The sequence below is a fragment of the Microcaecilia unicolor genome, chromosome 1 (genome assembly GCF_901765095.1).
Source record: "Microcaecilia unicolor chromosome 1, aMicUni1.1, whole genome shotgun sequence".
Taxonomy (NCBI): Eukaryota; Metazoa; Chordata; class Amphibia; order Gymnophiona; family Siphonopidae; genus Microcaecilia; species Microcaecilia unicolor.
The window spans coordinates 158714524-158737921 of NC_044031.1; the positions used below are offsets into that span (position 1 = coordinate 158714524).

Sequence of the window (23398 nt, forward strand, 5' to 3'; positions counted from 1 at the left end):
CAAAAATAAACCCCAAAACAACATTTTCCAAAATATTGAAATAGGATGCAAATGAAGAAAACAGGTAGCAGCACTGTATTGTTAAAGATGTTATTTATGCAAGAGGAATTTAATAGATATGTGATGGGGAACAGCATCAACATGTACTGCAAGCCTGCACTGCACAGTGTTAAAAGAAATACACTCAGAACATTAAGGAAGGACTAAATTGTTATTTTTGGATGCAGATCTTTACAGGCAATGCATTGATTTAGAGCACTCAGCTTAAGTATCTTATGCAAGGGAACTGTGCCACAAAATTAGTATTGGTAGAAAGCCTGAATTATTAATTATACCAGATCAGTATGAACTCACTCTGATTGGGATCCAAATGTATTCTTTCTTATTTCTGTTGTGGTTTGGAGTGGTGAAGGAGGCTCTTGTGTTTGCAGAAAATAGCTTGAGGTTGATTTTTGGCTGGCAAAGTTCTTCTGACTGCAGAGTGGATAGGGATGGAATGTGGAGAGGGTCTTATTTTAGGTGGAAATGAATAATGTCCCGAGAGAATCCAGCCAGATAGAAAGGAAGTGAAGTCTGCATAGAGGGGCCCTTTTACTAAAGGGCTGGTGCACAGCAACAGGCTTGCCGGCCACCAATCCGGAAGTACCACTGGGCTACTGCAGGAGCCCTGCAGTAGTTCCCACCTCCAGCTCATGCCGTTTCCAGCACTACAAAAATATTTCTATTTTTGTAGCGCCAGTGTTTACCTGGCTGTAATCAGGCAGCTCCACATTGTCCAGTTACCCCTGGGTTAGCTCAGGAGCCCTTACCGCCACCCATTAGATCATCACCTTTGAACGAGGTTGGAAACATAGTAGCAAAGGTATTTTATAAATCAAGAATTGTACGGCATACTAGATCACTGGTTTATGTCGAAAACTTTCATAAAATTGTTCAGTCTATAGTTTGTCCACTGTTAGATTACTGAATTGGTTTGCTAATGGGAATTACCAGTAACATGCTGAAGGCGCTACAAGTAGTTCAGAACGCTATAGCCCAAATGATTAAAGGAGGCTGTCATTATGATCATGTTACTCCAATTTTGAAATCACTGCATTGGCTCCCTATAAAATTTCGCATTGAATTTAAAATTTTATTGCTAGTTTTTAAAATATTGAATGGTAATATTTCACCAACTCTTAGTGCCACGCTAAGATGCTATCAACCTGCTCGCTCTCTGAGATCATCTCAGAAACAGCTACTTGATGTGCCTTCATTTCATCAGGTTTATTTACAAGAATGCAGATCATCTATTTTCTATATCAAAGGTCCGAAATTATGGAATGTTTTGCCCATTGAACTTTGTTCAATACAAAATATGGACCAGTTAAAAAAACTATTGAAAACGTAACTGCTTTTGGTTCCTCTGATGTATAAATTATTTTAATAAACATAAAGATGAGGAAACTTCATTTAAATAAGCCAGTTTATGAGTGTAACAGGAGGAAAAACCTCAAGAAGCACCTTCCTACTTTTTCAAAAAGCAAATAGAAGGGCTAGGTCTTCTTCATCATAGGAAAAAACCTCCTGGGACTATTTAAATCAAACTTACCACACACATCAAACTATCCAAAACATCGCTGGTCAATAAACTTAATTCCGATGTTTAGAAAAAACATTACTAAGCTTTAATGACTGAGATTCAAATCTTTTCAATGGCTCCTTCTTATTTATTCAGACCGTGGTCAACGTTAGCTTCCATTTCGCCACTGCTGCATCAGAACCTCCGGTCTAGAATTAGTCCGCTCAGGCTGCCGGTGGACACATGATGGCTGAGAGGGGATATGATTGAGGTCTTCAAAATCCTGAGTGGTGTAGAATGAGTAGAAGTGAATCGATTTTTTGCTCGTTCCAAAAGTACAAAGACCAGGGGACACTCAATGAAATTACATGGAAAAACAAATTGGAGGAAATATTTTTTCACTCAACAAATAGTTAAGCTTTGGAACTCTTTGCCAGAGGATGTGGTAACAGCAGTTAGCGTATCTGGGTTAAAACAAATTTGGACAAATTTCTGGAGGAAAAGTCCATAGGCTGCTATTGAGACAGACATGGGGAATCTACTGCTTGCCCTGGGATTGGTAGCGTGGAATGATGCCACTATTTGGGTTTCTGCCAGGTACTTGTGACCTGGCTTGGTCACTGTTGGAAGCAGGGTACTGGGCTAGATGGACCATTGGTCTGACCCACTATAACTATTCTTATGTTCTTATGTTATGAAAACATCCAGAATGAAACATCCAAAATATGAATGCCAAAAAAAACAGGCACAAAAACATCTGTCTGATATCATTTGTACAAAAATGGCCACAAAGATGTCCCTGTAGAGCAGAGGGGCAGGCAGTCTAATGGTCAGTGCAGTGGACTATATTTAATGGGACCCAGGTACAAATCCTACCTTAATTCCAGTTTATGTTATTTTGAGCCTTCCAGGAACAGACAAAAACCTAAAGGTACACCAGTACAATACCATCACACTTGCAGATGTCTTATAAATGCAGGCAAGTAGGTAATTCTATGTTCCAGGAGGGCTCGCATATTTGTACAGAAATAAAAGAGTTAAAGTGAGAGTTACACCTGGGTCACATTCAAAGTCCAGTGCACTGACCACTAGGCTACTCCTTACACTTGCTTGCTGCTCTGTTAGGAATGGTCATAATACCTGAACTTATCACAGGGCTGAGAGATTTCTTGATTCCAGTTTATCACTTGTGATCGGTTAGCAACCAAAATTCTTAATTCACTGTAGAATCAGATGATATTCTGCCTATCATCAGGAGTCAGTGTCATTTGTGGTGGGATTGAAAGGTATGACTACAGTGCTGTCACCTACTTGTGAATTTTAACCTGGTCAATTTTTTTGACCATTATGCACTGTCAGCCAAAGGGGTAGTTAATGCTATTTAATCTTGTTGGACTCGCCTCTAGTTCCCAGATATTTTTTTTCAGCATAAACCAACATTTTATGGTTGGTTTATTTTCTCAACCTTTGCAACCTTCATAATCCGTCCCTATGGTCTAACTTAGTGGATCCAAATATTGTGCAACAAAATTAAAACCCTTATTTTGAATATCAGGACAATATTATGTGTTTCCTTCACAGGACTGAGGATGGAAAAAAGAAAAAAGCAGAAAAGCCCAGTGCTGTCAGCTCAATCCAAATTGTAAGTAAAAACACTTTTTTTAAAACCAAAACAATGAGTGAGAGTATATTTCTCTATTTTTAGGATATGTACACATTTCAGCTTGAAGTGATTTGATAATTGCATCCAGACTTGACAAATCCATATCCATTGGATGACCATAACCCCATGACAAAAGGGGTCATACCAAAGCAGTCTTAGTTTTACTTCCATTGTGTGGATGAATTTGTAGTTCACAGGAAACCATTATTCTGATAACCAACTGTGGTAGCAGCTCTTTTTTTCATATATTTAGCGGTACAATACATTTAAGTAGTGCAGCTGAATATATGAGTAAGCCGCATCCACATTGCTGCTTAAGTGGATAAGTCAGGCTTGCTGTTTTGATGGTTCAGCATATTAATATAAGTTTATATAGACAGTGACTGATAATTTCTGAGCTAATAAATAAAAAAAACAAAAGAGCGGACTAACACCACTACTACACTGCTTTATTTAACTTTTGTGCTGACATCTGGTCTGCCCCAACCCCACCCATTTTTCTACAGATAGATCGCAGCATATACATATTTATGCAGCAGCTTTTCTCTGTATAGCCAGTAAATATTGTGTAAAAAGACCTTTATACAACCATTCCTGCTGCTGGCCACACGGTTTTGACTATTGGGCCCAATAAGTCCATCCATGCAATGCATGTGACGCCAAGACTGGCATTTGAGCCATGGCTTCCCTTGATCTTAGCACACTAGTCTAACAGTTAGGAATGCCCATGAGGAATGTGATGTCCTTTCTCTTCTCCTTTTTTGTTTTTTTTTTTAAATAATACTGTCACTGTGACCATTAAGGCCTAGACTGCCTAACTGAGGTTCACTTTATTCTTTCTTTTATTGCAGTACTCACTCATTACAAAAGATGCTTTGTGGTTTGGAAAACAAAATAGTGATTTTTTTTTTTTCTTCCAGCCTTCTAGAACCAGCTCAGCTTGCATTATTTGGGGTCCTTTTACTAAAGCACACTAATGGATTAAGGTGCCCTTTTACTAAGCTGCAGTAAAGGGGGCCTGCGCTAGCATCACCGCTTGTTTTTGACGTACACTGAGGCCCCTTTGTACTGCAGCAGGTAAAAGGCTGTCTTTTTTTCTGGCCGTATGGCCCTTTCAGGAGGGAGCACTTACCGCCACCAATTGAGAGGGCAGTAAGGGCTCCTGCACTAACCCAGTGGGTACGCACAAGCGCTATAAAAATAGAAATTATTTTTGTAGAGCCGGAAATAGTACGCGCTGGGTGTGGGAACTACCGCCGGGCTCCTGCGGTAGCCCGGCGGTAGTTCCTATTTGGTGCATGGTAAGCCCATGGAGGGTTTACCACCGCTTAGTAAAAGGACCCCCTTAGTGCGCACCAAATTTACAGTTTGCACCTTCCCCAAATTTACAGTTTCCAAATATTTCAGTTCCACTGACTGTAATGTGCATATTGTTTTTTGAGTCAGATTGCTTCACAGTAGCTTGAGAGGTCCTTTTACTAAGGTGCACCGAAAAATGGCCTGCGCTGGTGTGGATGCATGGATTGGATGCGCGCAGGTCCATTTTTCAGCACACCTTCACAAAAGGCCATTTTTTTTGGGGGGGGGGGGCAAACATAGATGTGTAGCAAAATAAAAATTGGCGCACGTCCATTTTGTGCCTGAGATATTACCGTTACCCATTGACCTAGTGTAAGGTCTCATGTGTTAACCAGGCGGTAATGGTCTATGTGCGTTTAATGCTGATTACTTCCTGGTTATCACTGCAAGCCGTAAGATTTCTGGCGCGCATAATGGACGCACGTAAAAAGTAAAATTACTGCCTGGGCCACGTGGTAGGCTGGCGGTAGTTCAAAATTGACGCGCGTAGGATGAACATAGGGGCCTACAAGGCTTAGTAAAAGGGCACCTGAGTTTCTTCGGTGATATTCCAGATGATATTCAAAACGATTAAAGCAGGCAAGAGATGCTTCTGCTGGCTTAAATCACTTGCCTGTGGCTACCTATCGATATTCAGTGGCACTGAAACCAGCTAGTGCCACTAAATATTTGTGGTTAGCACCTATGCTGAGGCCAACTAACTTGTGGGTGTTCTGGGGACAGAGTTGGCACTTAAGGGTCCTTTTACTAAGCCACATAAATGCCTACATGTGCCCAAAATGCGCCAATTCTGAGTTACCACCCAGCTACCATGTGGCTCAGGCAGTAATTTCATTTTTGACATGCACCTTCTACGCGCGCCAGAAAATAATTTTTAGTTTTATTTTCTGGTGCACAGCGCTACTGGGTAGTAAAGGGCATTTGATGCATGTAGAAAGTTACCACCCGGTTAACTCATGAGACCTTACCATTAAATCAATAGGTGGTGGTAAGGTCTCAGACCCAAAATGGATGCGCACCAATTTTCATTTTGTCACACGTCCATTTTCGGTCAAAATTTTAAAAAGGCATTTTTACAGGTGGGCTGAAAATGGATCTGCGCATGTCCAAAACACACGCTTACACTAGTGCAGGCCATTTTTCAGCGCACCTTAGTAAAAGGACCCCTTATACACTTAAGTGTCAATATTCAGCTATTGACCAGTTAAGATATCCACTTGAATTGGTCCAAATAAATAGCAATCCTATCTTTAAGTGGTTCAGCTTAAGTGGTCAAAGGCTGAATATTGAATTTAACTGCATACGTTTTAGCGGCCAACCTAAAACTGGTGCCCGGATATGGCCCAGCATTGAATATCTGGGACATATAAATGCTGACCGCCTCTGGCTGCATATTAGCTGGATTGTTTTCATCCCCCGTCTTGAGTTCTAATATTGTAATCTATTCTTGGCCTGATACAAATGGTTTAACGTTTTTATTTACTTTAATTATTGTCCTCTCAGTTTCGATATGCAGATGGACTGGACATCTTTCTTATGATAATTGGAATAATTGGAGCTCTTGGAAATGGAAGCTGTTTGCCTATGATGATGCTTGTTTTTGGAGAGATGAGCGATAATTTTATTTGCAATATTTCATCCTCAAATAATACTTGTAAGAAAATATTATTTTCTTAATGTTGTCTTCCATGTATGATAATTATTTTATAGTTTCATTTATAAGTAGCTTATCCCCCTGTGGTTATAGTTGATCAAAATTGTCTATAATTGTGTAGGTAGAACATGAATACTTACAATGTGATATTTCTGTTGGTATAATATTGGAGGGAACTGCTGCTTCCAAAGACTCTTTGTGATTCATGTACTGGTCTTTGCCAGGCATAGTGATTTTCTATTGAATGACATATTTATTTATGATAAAAATCCTTCCCCAACCCCCCTCCCCCCAAAACCCCACCCTTCAATTACTGATTGAATTATTCCAAGAAAGATTTATTTAAAAAATATTTATTTACCCAATATTTTCTAACTTTGTATAACAGTTCTTTTCTAAGAAGGTAAAAGTCTCAGAAAATTAAATCCAGCACCAAAAATTAGTGTTTACCAATTTTCTATCATAAGAAAAAAAAAATTAAAAAACCCTTCCTTCAGTTGATACTATTTCAATATCCTTCAGGGCTCCTTTTACTAAGCAGCGATAAGCCCAACGCAGGCTTACCACTCGCTATTTAGGAAGTACTATCGGGCTAATGCAGCAGCCCAGCAGTACTTCCCACCCCTACCGCACCGCGTCATTTCCGGCACTATGCGGATTTGTAGTGCCGGATACTACCCAGTGGTAATCGGACAGTGCCTTACACTGCCTGGTTACTGCCAGGTTACTGCGGGAGCCCTCAATGGGTGGTGGTAAGGGCTCCCCCCTGAAATGACCATGCGGCAAGTGCTTTACTTGCTGCCCGGCTATTTCATGAAGGAAAGCAAGATCAGCCCTTTTACTAGCTGCGGTAAAAGGGGGCATCGGCACGCGTGTAAAACATGCACCGACGCCAACGCAGGCCACCTTTTGCAGCAGCTTGGTAAAAGGGGGCCTCAATTTTTTTAATTTTGTATCCTATTATTTTTTTTTCAAAGGATATTCATATTATACTTCAGCTGAAAAAAAACAGCTAGATGGGATTAAGGGTGGAAGTTATCAACATAGATTATTGATAAATCAGGTTATTTTAGTACAGGACCTTATTTATGCAATGAGACTCTGTGCTAAAATAACCTGACTTTTAGTAAAATAACCCAATTTAAGAGTGGGCTATGTTGATAACTTCCCGCTTAAGCTCAATCAGAAGTTTCACTTACCCCGTAATTTATCTTGGTTAAATTAATCTGAAAATGTATCTGTGTCCAGCAGATTCACTTCTCCATCATAAGTATTTCCAGTATGCCGCTTCTGATGGTGGACAGTGTTTTGAGAAAACTTTCATGAAAAGCTGTACCACTTTATTAATATTTAATTCTATGGACTACTACCATTAAGGAACATTCTTCCATATACAGAGAACATCTTCTTCTATGGAAGTATGCCCCCTAGCAGTAGTATAGCAAAACTACATCTGGGATCATGGTGGCCACATGGTCGCAGGTGGGAGCAGAGGGGGTATCAATACCACTCAGGCCCACTGAACTACCAATGAAGACCCCTGGGTAGGTCCCGGAGGTATCAGGGAGAAGGTACAACTCAGAGGAAAGGTCCAAATCAGAGGGGAAGAGTTTAGCCCTGGGGATGGAGTTTGGAATTTCAGAAGTTGAGGTTTGAGCAGGGGTAATTGGAGGGAGGTCGGAGATTAGGAGTGTTGGAGGGGGGATATAGGAGATCAAAAGAATGATTGGGAGGGGGATTGGAGATTAGAGGTGTGCTTGGGGAGATCAGTGTGTTGGGAGGGGGCTCAGATGTCGGCTGGGAGCACCACTTCAGCTCCACTGTCAACAGTCACACTACTGGACTGTCAATAGTACAGCTACACTCAGCACCTCTTCTTGAGGTGTCAGTATGCGCAGTTGTTCTATTGGCAGTTGTGACAGGTAGCACGTAGTACCTACCTATAAGCTAGCTTTCACAGCCTACCCATGTATGCTCAGCTTCCACCTCTACCCATATTAGGCAGCTGGTGTGGGTTTTGTTTAACACACTATAGATATTAGTGCAGGTCTATGATAACATCAACCATGTAACTCATTGTTTCAGGGTATTAGGTATTAATATTATTATTATTTGTTACATTTGTATCCCACATTTTCCCACCTTTTGCAGGCTCAATGTGGCTTACATATAAAAACCATTAACGACGTTAGCCGATTACAGTCTGAACACATCAATCAAGCATATCACAGGATCATGGAAGTGTGATCATGTTACCCCTCCTGAAGGCTGCCCACTAGCTTCCCATTACCGAACCTACCGTGTCTCCTACAAAATTATCCGGTTTTCCTAGCCTCTGCCTTGCTTCCCTGCACCCCTTCCCATACCCTGCATTCTTCCCAGTAGCATCTCTTGGCTGTCCCCTCTGTCTGACAGGTTGCCCATGCGATCACATGGCATTCTATTTTTTTTCCATTGTGGGTCCTACCCTCTAAAGCACACTTCCTCCCGACTTACGACAGTTTGACTCCCTCCAGTCTTTTAAGTTCCAGCTCAAAATGCACCTTTTTGCCCAGGCATTCACCTGAGCTAGTGTTGGATCCTCCCTGGGAGGGTCTGTGGGACACAACCTCTACCCTTTCCCCCTCCTCTCTGCTATTTCTTCCACACTTTCCTGTCATACAATATAGTTCCTCTGTCTTGTCTCCTCCGTCCTCCTTTTCTGATCATTTCTGGTGGTACTTCTGCTTTTTATTTATATGATTGTGTACCACTGAGATGGTTGCCCCTATCCGCAGTATATCAAATCTGAATTAAATTTGAATTAAAAACTTAAAACTAATTAAAAACCTGTACTAGCTGCTTAACATAGCTTAGTAAAAAAAAAAATCTTCAAAAAATATATGTATCTTGAATAGAGTGTTCTGAAAATGACCTCGCCCATCCAATACTGACTGCATAATATAGAGAGCAGATAATATTCACATTCACCAATCATGGCATTAATGATATTGTCCTACATTCACAACATCACTGGAATCCCATGATGTTCAATGTCCTTAGCTAGTGTGCTATAATCAATGCATATAAATCGTGACACCACCTGTGCTGCATCCAAGCTCTGCCTCCGTGTGCCTCTACACTTGTTTCACATACAAAAATGCACCTTTCTACAAAGCTCATACTTTTATATGTGTAATCCCTAAATAAGTCCTTACACATATGTAAAACATGGTTTTACAGACACACAAAAAATGTATAAGATTACCCCTTTAGTTTTAGGTGGCAGGAAGTCGTGTAAATGGCTATATTCTAGTCATTTATATGCGTAAGTGGTAATGTGCAATAATAAATGACCTCTTATTGAATACTGAATAGCAGAAATGTATGTGTTATGATTTGTTGGCATATACCTCACTCTTGGGTATATGCATACATGCTAACAGCAAGGTGCGAAAATGCACCCTAGGACTGGTGTAAGAGATTGGGCCTTAATATACATGTGTTTTTAGCTATTTTCACATAGGCTTTAAATAGGCACCATAACCAAGCCTATAGTGATGCTTGTTATAGAATTACCCTTCTACAGGGCAATTTTCTAAGCTGGTGCTCGGAGGTTTGCACCATTTAGTCATGTTAAAGGTGCTATTAATTAGGCACCTATGTGCATTAGCTCCGCGCATTATAAAAAGAGGACGGAAGACGGCATGACAGCCGGCATGGTTAAAAAGTGAGGTAAAGGAAGCTATTAGAGCTAAAAGATAATCCTTCAGAAAATGGAAGAAGGAACTGACTGAAAATAATAAGAAACAGCATAAGGAATGTCAAGTCAAATGCAAAGCGCTGATAAGGAAGGCAAAGAGGGTCTTTGAAATAAGATTGCATTGGAAGCGAAAACACATTGTAAAAAATTGTTTAGGTATATTAAAAGCAGGAAGCCGGCAAAAGAATCGGTTGGACCACTAGATGATCAAGGGATAAAAGGTGTGATCAGGGAAGAGAAAGCCATAGCTGAGAGATTAAATGAATTCTTTGCTTCGGTCTTCACCAAGGAAGAAATGGTATTCAAAGCTGATGGGTCAGAGAAACTGAATGAAATCATTATAAAACTGGAGGATGTAATGGGGCAATTTGACAAATTGAAGAGTAGCAAATCTCCAGGACTGGATGGTATTCATCCCAGAGTACTGATACAATTGAAAGATGAACTTGTGAAACTATTGTTAGTAATATGTAATTTATCTTTAAAATCGAGAGTGGTACCGGAAGATTGGAGGGTGGCCAATGTAACGTTGATTTTTAAAAAGGGTTCCAGAGGAGATCCGGGAAATTATAGACCGGTGAGCCTGACGTCGGTGCCGGGTAAAATGGTAGAGACTATTATAAAAAACAAAATTACAGAGCATACTCAAAAGCATGGCTTAATGAGGCAAAGCCAACAAGGACTTAGTGAAGGGAAATCTTGCCTCACCAATCTATTACATTTCTTTGAAGGAGTGAACAAACATATGGATAAAGGTGAGCCTATTGATATCGTGTATCTGGATTTTCAAAAGGCGTTTGACGAAGTACCTCATGAAAGACTCCAGAAGAAATTGGAGAGTCATGGGATAGGAGGTAGTGTCCTATTGTGGATTAAAAACTGGTTAAAAGATAGAAAACAGAGAGTAGGGTTAAATGGTCAATATTCTCAAAGGAGAAGGGTAGTTAGTGGGGGTTCCCGAGGGGTTTGTGCTGGGACTGCTGCTTTTTAACATATTTATAAATGACCTAGAGATGGGAGTAACTAGTGAGGTAATTAAATTTCCTGACAACACAAAGTAATTCAAAGTTGTTAAATCGCAAGAGAATTGTGAAAAATTACAAGAGGACCTTACGAGACTGGGAGATTGGGCGTCTAAATGGCAGATGACGTTTAATGTGAGCAAGTGCAAAGTGATGCATGTGGGAAAGAGGAACCCGAATTATAGCTACGTAATGGTTGGTTCCACATTAGGAGTCACAGACCAAGAAAGGGATCTAGGTGTCGTCGTTGATAATACGTTGAACCCTTCTGCTCAGTGTGCTGTGGCAGCTAAGAAAGCAAATAGAATGTTAGGTATTATTAGGAAAGGAATGGAAAACAAAAATGAGGACATTATAATGCCTTTATATCGCTCTATGATGGAACCACACCTCGAATATTGTGTTCAATTCTGGTTACCACATCTCAAAAAAGATATAGTGGAATTAGAAAAGGTGCAGAGAAGGGCGATGGAAATGATAAAGGGGATGGGACGACTTCCCTATGAGGAAAGGCTAAAGTGGCTAGGGCTCTTCAGCTTGGAGAAAAGATGGCTGAGGGGAGATATGATAGAGGTCTATAAAATAATGAGTGAAGTGGAACAGGTAGACGTGAAGCGTCTGTTTACTCTTTCCAAAAATACTAGGACTAGAGGGCATGCAATGAAGCTACAAAGTAGTAAATTTAAAACAAATCTGAGAAAATTTGTCTTCACTCAACGTGTAATTAAACTCTGGAATTTGTTGCCAGAGAATGTAGTAAAGGCGGTTAGCTTAGCAGGGTTTAAAAAGGGGTTGGACAATTTCTTAAAGGAAAGTCCATAGACCATTATTAAAATGGACTTGGGGAAAATCCACTGCTTAGGATAAGCAGCATAAAATGTTTTGTACTTTTTTTTGATCTTGCCAGGTATTTGTGACCTGGATTGGCCACTGTTGGAAACAGGATGCTGGGCTTGATGGATCTTTGGTCTGTCCCAGTATGGCAATACTTATGTACTTATGTACTTCTATAAGGTAGAACCTAAGTGCAGGGGGGACATTATAAGTAGTATACACGCCATACTTTGTATTGATATTTGAATAATTATACTGCTGTAATTATCTATTGCTCATGTTTGATTTATTCTTACTGTACACCACCTTGAGTGAATTCCTTCAAAAAGGTGGTAAATAAATCCTAATAAATAAATAATAATAAATAAATACATGTGGGTGGAGCATGGACAGGCTATTGGCATGTTTCCCAGTTATGGATGTTGCTTCTATAATACTGTAACTTATATACATCACATAGTACATTTATACCTACATTTACATGGTGTAAGAGGGCTTGCGTAAGCATGGGTGTTCCAATGCCGACATATGCCAAGATGCCATTATAGAACTGATATTAAATGCATGGCATTGGTGAGCCTAAACTGATGCGCCAATTTATAGAATTGCCCTATTAATATGCTATATGGTAGAGCACATTAACTGTTAATAAAGCAGTTAATGCCAACTTAGTTAGCAGTGTTAGCTGCATTCGCATTATCTGTAATTTGGTTAGCATACAGTGAGTATTTTGTCTCTGTGTACAGTGTATATGAAGATGTTGAGAATGCCCCAAACCATTAACACAAAGATTTTGAAGTTACCATATATTAATATTGGTTATTAACTTGCAGTAATTTTAACATGCTTTAATAAAAGGGTCCTCCCAGGGCCATACTAATAATTTGGGCCTCCTAAATAGTATTGATGTACTATGCATAAACGTTCACATGTATTACTACAAGAAAATAAAAATTAAAAACGTGCCATTCTGCCAACAGTGTAGACATTTCTGTATATATATGCTTTAGAACAGTGGTTCCCAAACCTGATCCTGGAGGCACCCCAGCCAGTTAGGTTTTTAGGATATTCACAATGAATATTAACGAAAGAGATATGTAAACATTGCCTCCATTGCATGCAGATCTCTCTCATGAATATTCATTGTGAACATCCTGAAAGCCTGACTGGCTTGGGTGCCTCCAGGACCAGGTTTGAGAACCACTGCTTTAGAAGATATAGTTTTAAGTTAATTCTAATGTTTAATACACGATGGGCTAGATTTACTAAAGTGTGCATTTTAACGCCATTAATGCATGCAGCAAATAGGTCCCACTGCATAAAATGGGGTCTGTGGTAAATAATACACATTGATGCAGAAGCAGCTTTTAAGAAATCTAGCTCTTTGTGTTTAGTATGCTTTTAGTAGTCTTACTAAACAGGAAACATTTTTGTGCCACTTTCCCTGTTAGAAGTACAATTAACTGAGCAAACTATTTCACTTTTGCCACCTGCAAGATTACTAAAGGGTGATGAAATAAATCATTAACAGGACTAAGGGTAGAGTCTATAACAATTAACTCCCTCTGTGTCCTCTTTATTTCACAGCAAACTGTGATAATTTCAACTTCAAGCCCTTTGAGGAACAAATGACAGAGTAAGTTCAAGGCAACTCTGTGAATGGAGTTGCATTACTGTAGCAGAGGTACTACAAATGACCATGTTAATTTGAATATACTGAATACCTGGTCTGGATTTAGGCACATGCAACATAGGCAACTGCTCTGGACACCAGATTTTGAAGGTGTAAAAACCCAAGCCAAAGAGAAGCCTGCTTCCACTTAATTTAGAGCTATGCACGTGTGTTGTTTCAAAACAGCGTTATCGTGGTACTATGGCCTTACTCTGCTTTTCTCCTCTCCCCACCCTCTGGAATCTAAGGTCAGATCATGCCTATGGGTGCCAAGATTTTAAATCCAGCACTGCTGAACATGAATAAAGATCCAAACTACTTATCTATATGGAAAACCAACCGAGCTGTGGTGGCACTTGGTAAACTAACTGATTTTTCGCAACATAGACTTTCCAATACAGTTGCATGGGAATGAAGTAAGCAGGAATCCCACAGTTACTGCAGGGATCGTGTGGGGATAGACCCGAGTAGTGGCGTACTGAGGGCAGGGTGGTGGGGGCGGTCTACCCTGGGTGCATGTTGCAGGAGGGGTGCTGGGAGCAGCTGTGCAGCTTTTGGCTCCACCGGTTCCCTGCTCCCTCTGCCATGGAACAGGAAGTAACAGCAGAGGGAGCAGGGAACCAGCGGAGCCAGCAGCTGCGTGGCTGCTCCCTGCACCCCAGCAGGTAAGAAGAATGCACCTGGGGGGGGGGGGCTTAGAGGTGATGTGCCGGGAGGGTGTCGTGCTGCACCCCCGGGGGGGGGGGGGTGCTTGGAGGTGATGCACCAGGGTGGTGTCGTGCTGCACCCATGGGGGTTGCACAGCAGCAACCACCCCGGGTGGCAGCCGACCAAGGAACGCCACTGGACCCAAGCCCTGTGGGGATCCTGCAGGAATCCCGCGGAAGCATAGGCGAGTTGAGTGATGTCTCCCCTCCCATCCAGCCCTGGGTGCCCTCCTTGAACATACCTCAGTATGTCCTGGTGGTCTAGTGGGGCAGGAAAGATCCCCACTCTTTCCTGTCCGCTGCTGCTGATCTTCTCTCTGCCGCTGTTTCTTTAAAATGGCTGCTGCGACTTCAAGCAGTGGCCTCACTAGACTTCCACAATGAATATGTGTAAGATAATTTGCATATACAGAGTTTCTGGCATATGCAAATTTATCTTGTATATATGTGTGTGTGTGGTTTGACTGATTATTGCTGGTCTAATGAATTGATTGTCTTCACTGGGCGCTGTTGTTCACTAAGGGGCCCTGTGTTAGGATTGGCATTCATTTTTTGCAGGTACCGCTTGCTAATGATAACATTAGTGCATGACCTGCAAAAAAAAAAAAAAAAAGTAAATAACAGAAATGCCCTTCCAAGTGCCGCATTAAATCTGAGCTTAGTGCACAGGAAAGTCCTGCGTTAGAATGCTCTAAGCCTATATTTTACCGCCCTTTTGAAAATTGGCTCCTAAATGGTTCTCAATGTTCTTTGCTTTGCTCATGGAAATTAATAAACAAATGAAAGATTTTTATCAATGTTTTAAATAAATACTTGGCTACAGACAGTTCTGACAGTTTAGAAGCTATTCATTCAAAGCTTCTAATGAGACATTACATTTCACTTTAGAAAAACAAAAATGTCCTTCCATATAAATCCAAACGGTTGCAAAAATGTTTATCTTTTCAGGTTTGCCCTGTACTTTACTGGCATAGGAGTCGCAGTCTTAATTTGTGGATATGCACAGGTTTCATTTTGGGTATTGACTGCAGCACGGCAGACAAGGAAAATCAGGAAAGCTTTTTTTCATGCAGTTCTGAACCAGGAGATCAGCTGGTTCGATGTCAATAAACCAGGAGAATTGAACACCCGGATTATTGAGTGAGTGACTATGTTCCTGCTGGGGTAATAGCTATAAAAATAACTGGAAACTGAAAACTTTTCTTCTTTCACTTCATTTAGAGATATTAACAAAATCAATGATGGCATTGGAGACAAGGTTGGACATCTGTTCCAAAACATTTCAACTTTTGTGACAGGTATCGTAGTTGGATTTATAAAGGGATGGCAACTCACACTCGTCATTCTGGCCACCAGTCCCCTTGTAGCTATATCAGCCGGATTCTGTTCTAAGGTAGGTGAGATTAAAAAAAAAAAAGAGGTTCTCTATATTACAACCAGAAATTCATGTTTGGGGGAAAAATAGAAAAAGCAGACCCTGTCTTCCTTTTAATTTGGTTAAGAATGTTCTATAACTGGCGCAATATCATAAAGAATTACTTAAGGGCCCTTTTACTAAAGTGCACTAAAATCTGAGCTAAATGCATCATAATGCAGGATTCTACCAAGCACTAAGCCCAGATTTCATGCGGCACTTTTTGGGGCCTTCAATTTTGTACTGCAGGTCATGTGTTAATGTAGCCATTAGCGTGCAGTACCTGCAGGCATTAACATAGATCTATTACTGCTTCCTATTAGAAGACACTCAGGCCCCGATGATCAAAGGTAATGCGGGCCCAGCATAGAATGATCAGAGGGGTCTGGCACAGCAAATAGCAAGCACAACAAGGAATACCGCAGAGCTCATTTAAATGATATTTAAATAAGCTGTGCAGTATTCCACCTGTATGATCAGAGCACTGTACTCTGATCGTACGGGCAGAATACTGCCCTAATCCTACACCAGCTCCGAGCTGGTGTTAGGCTTAAGGCTCCTCTCTTCCTTCTCCCCCTCCAAGCCAGGTAGCCCAGGCTGCCACCATCAGTTCTGGGGGGTCCAGTGGACCCCTGAACACCCCCACCCCCCCACCACAATGGTTAAGGCCTCCCTCGCCCTGGTGGTCTAGTATCCCCAGGCCCCAAAACACACGCCCTGGACACCGACCCAGGGGATGCACTGGGCTGGGCTTCTCTACCATATAAGGATGCACTGGGCAGGGCAAGGCACTTCCATTTTGAATGCAGCGGGAGGAGGGAGTACTACTCTCTCCTCCTGGGTACAGGGGGTTGGAGTTGGCTACAGCTAGGGTCCCACAGGACCACCAGGTATTTTTTTTTGTATTGGGGGCTGGAGGTCCATCAGACCTCCAGCCCTCCGTGTCGGGGGGGTGGGGAGGGGGTGGAGTAGTGTATTCTATAACTGTGCATGCCCAAGCACAATCCTCCTGCAGAAGCACCCCAATGATCAAAACTAATAGCGTGCATAAATTTGCATGCTATTAGTTTTGATCATTGGGGCATTGTTTCCCTGCGCTGTTCCACCCAGTGGCTTAGCTACGTGGGACCACGGGGGCCTGGGCCCCCCAAATTTCCTTTGGGCTCCTGGTTTTGCCGGCGGTGGTCAGTGTTTTTTTTAAATGCTGATCATCGCTGGCTAAATTATCCACTGATATTCAGTGCCAGCACTGAATATCGGAGGCTGATTTGGGGCAGGCAGGTTGCTGCAGCTTATACAGGCCCGGCTGATATTCAGCCAAGCCCACATAAGAGTTATGTGACCCCGGCTGAATATTGGGTCGAGGCTACATACGTTTTAAACATTTTTTAAAGTTTAAAATCCTCTGAGCCCCTGACACATCGCATCCCTTCCTTTCTCCCTCTCAACCCATGTCCACAAGCCACTCCTCCCACAAATGGAACCACTCCCCCAACTCCCCTGGAGTCCGTGCAATGCCCCCAGGCCTACCTTAATCCTTTGTGGTCCAGTGGTGGCTGTTGGGGGCAGGAGCAGAGCCCCTTCGCTCCTGCCCCTTGTGGCACCTTTGCAAAATGGCTGCTGTGACCTCTCGCGGCAGCTCACAGTACTACATGGGGGGGTTAGGGGAGTGGCACCATTTGCGGCGGGAGTGGTTTGTGGACATGGGTTGGGACCGTGAGAGGAAGGGATGTGACATGTTGGGGGCTCGGGATTTCAATTTTTTAAAAGACGTATGCAGCCCACGAACTGATATTCAGCCGGGTTCCACATAAGCTTAAGAGGGTGAATTGAGGACAGCTTTTGAGCTGTCCCAAATTCACCCACTTAAGCTCACCCGCTTAAGCTTATGCTGGCTCCAGCTGAATATTGCCAGCACCCACATGTACCCTGACTCCTCCGCAACACACACCTTGGCACGCCCCTGACTGGCCCACTTTTGGGGGCTGGTCAGGGCTGATATTCAGTGGCATGGCCCGGTTTACTGCTGCTGAATATTGGTGGTTAGGCAGGGACAAGCGATTTAAGTGGGCCAGAGCCTCTCTGGCCCTCTTAAATTGATCTGAATATCAGCTTCTTTATTTTTAGCATGTGGGTAGCGCATGCACATGTGCATCTTACCACAGGTGTCTTGTGGTGCCCCGAAGTGCGCCATTTTAATCTGCAGTAAGCAAAAGTTAGTGCTTACTGCAGCTTGGTAAAAGTACCCCTTAAATACATCCGATTTTTTATTCAAAATTGAAAGCCTATATTACTAAATGTATATGTATAGAACTGTATAGCCTCATCCTCATCCAGATCTTGATTGGCACAGGGACTCCATAGCTTCCCAGGGGCAAAAAACACTACAGTCTCCTGGTACAGTTCAATTCCACATTCCAGCAATGAAAATTACTCACCCAGGAGCTGAAATTTTCAAAACTTTCCATGGGTGCACATTAACCTTTGGGACCTAAGATAATTTTGCAGTGGGGGGCTTGAAAGGGAAGATCATATATGTAGCATAAAATCTAAAGTAAGAAATACATTCTTCAATGCATGTTTGAGGTCTCTGTAAGTGTTTTGATTTATGGTTTTGTACATCATATACATGGATCATTAATAGGATTCTTTTGTAAGCTCTTTGAGCAGGGACTGTCTTTCTTCTATGTTTGTGCAGCACTGCGTATGCCTTGTAGCGCTATAGAAATGCTAAATAGTAGTAGTAGTAGTAGTTTATGGGTTATTTAAATATATCTTCTACAGCAGCCTAATCTTGTTAAAATATTGTATATAATCGTTTGACTGGAAGTTTCGAGTGGAAAAAAGGTTCGTGCTAATCCTGGTATTTCTTTATTGTTAAATGCAACATTTATTGATTGACCAGATGCTTGTCTCACTGACCAACAAAGAGCTCACGGCTTATGCAAAAGCAGGGGCAGTGGCAGAGGAGGTTCTGTCATCAATCAGAACAGTCGTGGCCTTTGGGGGGCAAGAGAAAGAGATCAACAGGTCAGTATCCTGGAATGGAAGACATGTATTTGTATTGCATACCTAATACTGCCAATAGCTTACCACATCTCTGTCATTTTTTAAATAGATACACAAGCAATCTGAGTGAAGCAAAAAACTTTGGCATAAAGAAAGCTATTGCTGCTCAGCTCTCCCTTGGTTTTGTATATCTAATTATACACGCATGCTATGGGCTTTCATTTTGGTACGGAACTACCTTGATACTTGGAAATTATGGTTATTCTATTGGGTCTGTTCTTGTGGTAAGTTCTCAAGGCTAACAAAGGGCTATTTCTTAAAATGTATGATTCTAGAAATATGCTGGTCAATATTCAAATGCCATATTTATTTATTTTTTTAATGCTGTATATTCAGCAATGCTACCTAGATATTGAGGATCACCCCTGCCAATATTTAGCCCATGGAAAGCAGACCAGCTAAGTCCCACAATTGGAGCTGGGCTGTTTCCAGTGACCGGTACTGAATATCTGTTTTTTTCTTGCCAATTTAAACTTAACTGGCAAAGTTAATTCTCAGCGCTAGCCGGTTAAGTTTATAGCGGCTAAAAGTAGGACTGCTATTTAGGGGGCCTACAAAGGCACGCTGAAAAATGGCCTGCGGTAGTGTAGACGCATGTTTTGGGCATGTGCAGAATCATTTTTCAGTGCACTGCAAAAAAAAATGCCTTTTAAAAATTTTTGCTGAAAATGGAACTGCGGCAAATTGAAAATTACCACATGCCCATTTTGGGTCTGAGACCTTACCTCCAGCCATTGACCTAGCAGTAAAGTCTCATGCGGTAAGTGGGCGGTAATGACCTACATGCATCAAATGCCACTTGGCGTGCATCCAATACGCGTGTCCGAAAATAAAAATTATTTTTCCAATCTGTGTATCGGATAGGCGCCAAAAATGAAATTACTGCAAGAGCCATGCAGTAGGCGGGCGGTAACTCAATTTTGGTGAGTGTTGGCCCGTGTAGATGCTTACGTGGCTTAATAAAAGGGCCCCTAGGTGGTTATATTTGGCCGCTAAACTTGGCCAGCAATGCACTGAACATTCACGATGAGTCGGTTATATCACATAATATAGCCAGTAAGCCACTATGCACCAAACGGTATCATTCAGTGAAGACACCCAACTATCTCTCACTGAATCTTAGTGCTTAGCCGGTTCAGGGGCGTAGCCAGACACCCAATTTTGGGTGGGCCTGGGCCCAAGATGGGTGGGCAGAAGAACCCCACCCCATCCCATAGGTGATGCTGTCTCTCCTCTCGCCTGCATGCCATATGGTCTCTCAAATATCCCTCCTCTCCTGCACACCTTTTACATTTCAGATTTTCAGTGAGGAGCAACTAATACACACTACTCATGTAGATCCCGCATCCTTCCCACTGATGCAGCTTCCTGTTTCCGCATAGGCGGGAATACGTCAGAGGGAAGGCTGTGAGGCCAGTGTAAGCAGTATGTATCAGTCGCTGCTTCCTGTAGGCGAAGATCTGCTATTTATAAAGTATACAGGAGGGACAGTTGTTGGGAGTTTTCAGCTTGGGAATCTCTGCCAGCCACATCATAGGTGTGCTGCTACTGGTGGGCCTGAGCTCAAAGTGGGTGGGCCTGGGCCCACCCAAGCCCACCCTTGGCTACGCCACTGAGCCGGTTAAGTGCTATTTGACCAGCCAGGAGCCATTCAATGCTGGTTAGATAGTGCTGCATATCAGTCTGAGTGAATATACATGGAGATTGGAGACCACCACTGACTTTATGGATTGCAGTGATAATCAGATACTATACCATAAAATACATATAGCTAAGTATTTTAAATTAAGCTAATCTTTTTACTTTCCTATGAATGATTACTACAAAAAATATGCATATAGCAGCTAAATATCCAAATGCATTTATCCATATAGTGGAAGCTGCTCTATGGATGTGTCCTATTCGTGATTTTTCAACAGTATTTTCCAAATAGTTCCACTGAAAATTCTTACAGACCACCCCAGCACCGGCTGGAGGAAGGGTTGAGCATGGGCGTTCCTCTAAACTCTACAAATAGTCAGCAATATCAAGACAGTGCCTGGGTGGAGGAAGGGTGGAGCACGGGTGTTCCTCCAACTCTAGAAATAGTGGGCGCTGTCTTCAAGTGCAGCGTCTAGCTTAGCTGTTTCCATCATCTGCTTTTGACTACATCTCGCTTCCAGAGCACTACTTTTCATCTGTTGCCAGTGCAAGGACAAAGTTGTTTCCATCTGAGAGGGTTGAGTATGGGAGCTTGCTCCTCCCCCTCTCTGACTTCACCCATGGGGCTCTGTTTAAGTGCAGCACCTAGTGGCATGCCACTGCTCAGTGTATCACCTAAGGCACAAGCCAAAGGCATGATCCTTTGTATGGTGCCTGGAGTGCAGTCTGGAGTTATAGGATCACTGGGGTTTTTCTTTTTTGAAGTGGGATTTACAGTTGAGGGCTTGTGAAAGACATCTAAATTGCTGGCAGAAACTGGAGGACTTTAGATAAGTTATACAATGTCTGGGTATATTGTTTATTTTGGAATCTTTTACTTAGAATGGTTTGAATTACTGACAAAATGAGGCTATTGTTAGTAATTTTACTGCCGTTTATATGTTCGGGAAGGGATAGAGGTTTTAATGATGAATATGGAGCAACAGTTAATTTTAAGGATATACCCCCAGGTTATTTTAATACGTGTAGGTATTAATTGAATGATACTGAGGGAGTTTATAATGAAGGATGTACAGAGGCTGGTTTAACTGAATAGCCAATTGATGTGATTATTGGAAATAGACCAAAAGAATGAAAGTAGGATTTCCTATCTGAGAAAGGCTAACTATGGTAAAGATAAGAATGAGGAAATACAGCCTATGCCATGTTATTTTAATCACTAAATAGCCCCAGTCTTATTGAATACAAAATATCTTTATTAAACACGTGTGCTTCAAAACCTGCTCACGTGTATTTAAAACCTTTATTCACAAACAATATTCTCTTATATCTTTCATGCTCATTCACACCTTATAGTACCTGCATAGAAAATCTATAACAAGGAGGATTTATATATACATGACTTTCTTGAATATCATTACACACTGTGTCAAAGTTCATGATATCTCGTCTCTCAAAGAGGCATCACAGAATTAGAAATAAGAAACCTTTGCATATGTCCATTCACTCTGCTCTTCCGGTTTCCGGTTTCACATGAAGTTTCATGAAAGTTCAAGACAAACCCCAACACACTTCTCTGGGGGTAAACAACTCCACTTGCAATAGATTTCAGGCACTACATTAGCGGGATGAGACTTTTCAATCTCATAACTGCTGTTACTCTAGTCCTTAAGCAAGCATCGGCTCCTCTATGCAGGACCGCATTTCGTTCTCTTCATCAGGAGGAACCACCATATCCCCTAAAATTACACAATTCCACTGTCACCCCTTCAATTCAAACCTTTAAACAAATTAATTTCTCATCAAAATACAATGTTTTATATATTATAACTGCACTTACTTTAACTTTAACGCTGCCAAACAGAATTGGTTAAAGTAAGTGCAGTTATAATATATAAAACATTGTATTTTAATGAGAAATTAATTTGTTTAAAGGTTTGAATTGAAGGGGTGACAGTGGAATTGTGTAATTTTAGGGGATATGGTGGTTCCTCCTGATGAAGAGAACGAAATGCGGTCCTGCATAGAGGAGCCGATGCTTGCTTAAGGACTAGAGTAACAGCAGTTATGAGATTGAAAAGTCTCATCCCGCTAATGTAGTGCCTGAAATCTATTGCAAGTGGAGTTGTTTACCCCCAGAGAAGTGTGTTGGGGTTTGTCTTGAACTTTCATGAAACTTCATGTGAAACCGGAAACCGGAAGAGCAGAGTGAATGGACATATGCAAAGGTTTCTTATTTCTAATTCTGTGATGCCTCTTTGAGAGACGAGATATCATGAACTTTGACACAGTGTGTAATGATATTCAAGAAAGTCATGTATATATAAATCCTCCTTGTTATAGATTTTCTATGCAGGTACTATAAGGTGTGAATGAGCATGAAAGATATAAGAGAATATTGTTTGTGAATAAAGGTTTTAAATACACGTGAGCAGGTTTTGAAGCACACGTGTTTAATAAAGATATTTTGTATTCAATAAGACTGGGGCTATTTAGTGATTGATAATACGAGTGCTCCAGCAGCTCTATTGAGTCCCTAATTGTATAATATGTTATTTTAATGCCAGGTCAGTTTGCAACAAAACTGTACTTTTAAAAGACCTAATTGAGGGCTTAGATATAGGTCTTCTCTTAATTATTGAAACTTGGTTGGTAGATAAAGATAGTCCTTTGTTAATTAGTTTGTGTTCACCAGGTTATAAGATAATTCACAGCCCCAGAACTCAGAAAAAAGGGAGAGGGTTGGGTATTATTTATAAAAGTTTTTTAGATTTTAAATTAGTTGATTCTATAGAAGTACAAGGATTGGAGTAATGGTCTGTTAAAGATGATGCTTTAGAAGGTTCATTTGGGATTATATTAGTACACAGACTACCTAGCCTATGGTCACAGGTGGAGACCCAACTAGTTACATGTGTAGCAAAATATTCTGCCATCTTTCCTTATGTAGTTTTAGTAGGGGATATGAATCTGCATATGGAGCATAGAATGGATCCCTTTTTGCATATGGAGCATAGAATGGATCCCTCTGTGCAAAGCTTTTTAGGTTTTTTTAGGTTC

General features: G+C 41.5%; 1 protein-coding gene across 2 annotated transcripts in view; it reads left to right on the top strand.

The window, feature by feature from the left end:
* Positions 1 to 23398, top strand: part of LOC115469219 (ATP-binding cassette sub-family B member 5-like) — a 133791-nt gene that overhangs the window by 17880 nt on the left and 92513 nt on the right. The window contains exons 3-9 of one of the 2 annotated variants that reach the window (XM_030201661.1): positions 3143 to 3203; positions 6087 to 6239; positions 13428 to 13471; positions 15163 to 15354; positions 15436 to 15607; positions 18534 to 18658; positions 18747 to 18921. In XM_030201661.1, coding sequence (XP_030057521.1) covers positions 3143 to 3203; positions 6087 to 6239; positions 13428 to 13471; positions 15163 to 15354; positions 15436 to 15607; positions 18534 to 18658; positions 18747 to 18921 — 922 coding nt within the window. Of the gene's footprint in view, positions 1 to 3142; positions 3204 to 6086; positions 6240 to 13422; positions 13472 to 15162; positions 15355 to 15435; positions 15608 to 18533; positions 18659 to 18746; positions 18922 to 23398 lie in introns of both variants that reach the window. The other variant, XM_030201651.1, reaches the window with a different exon arrangement.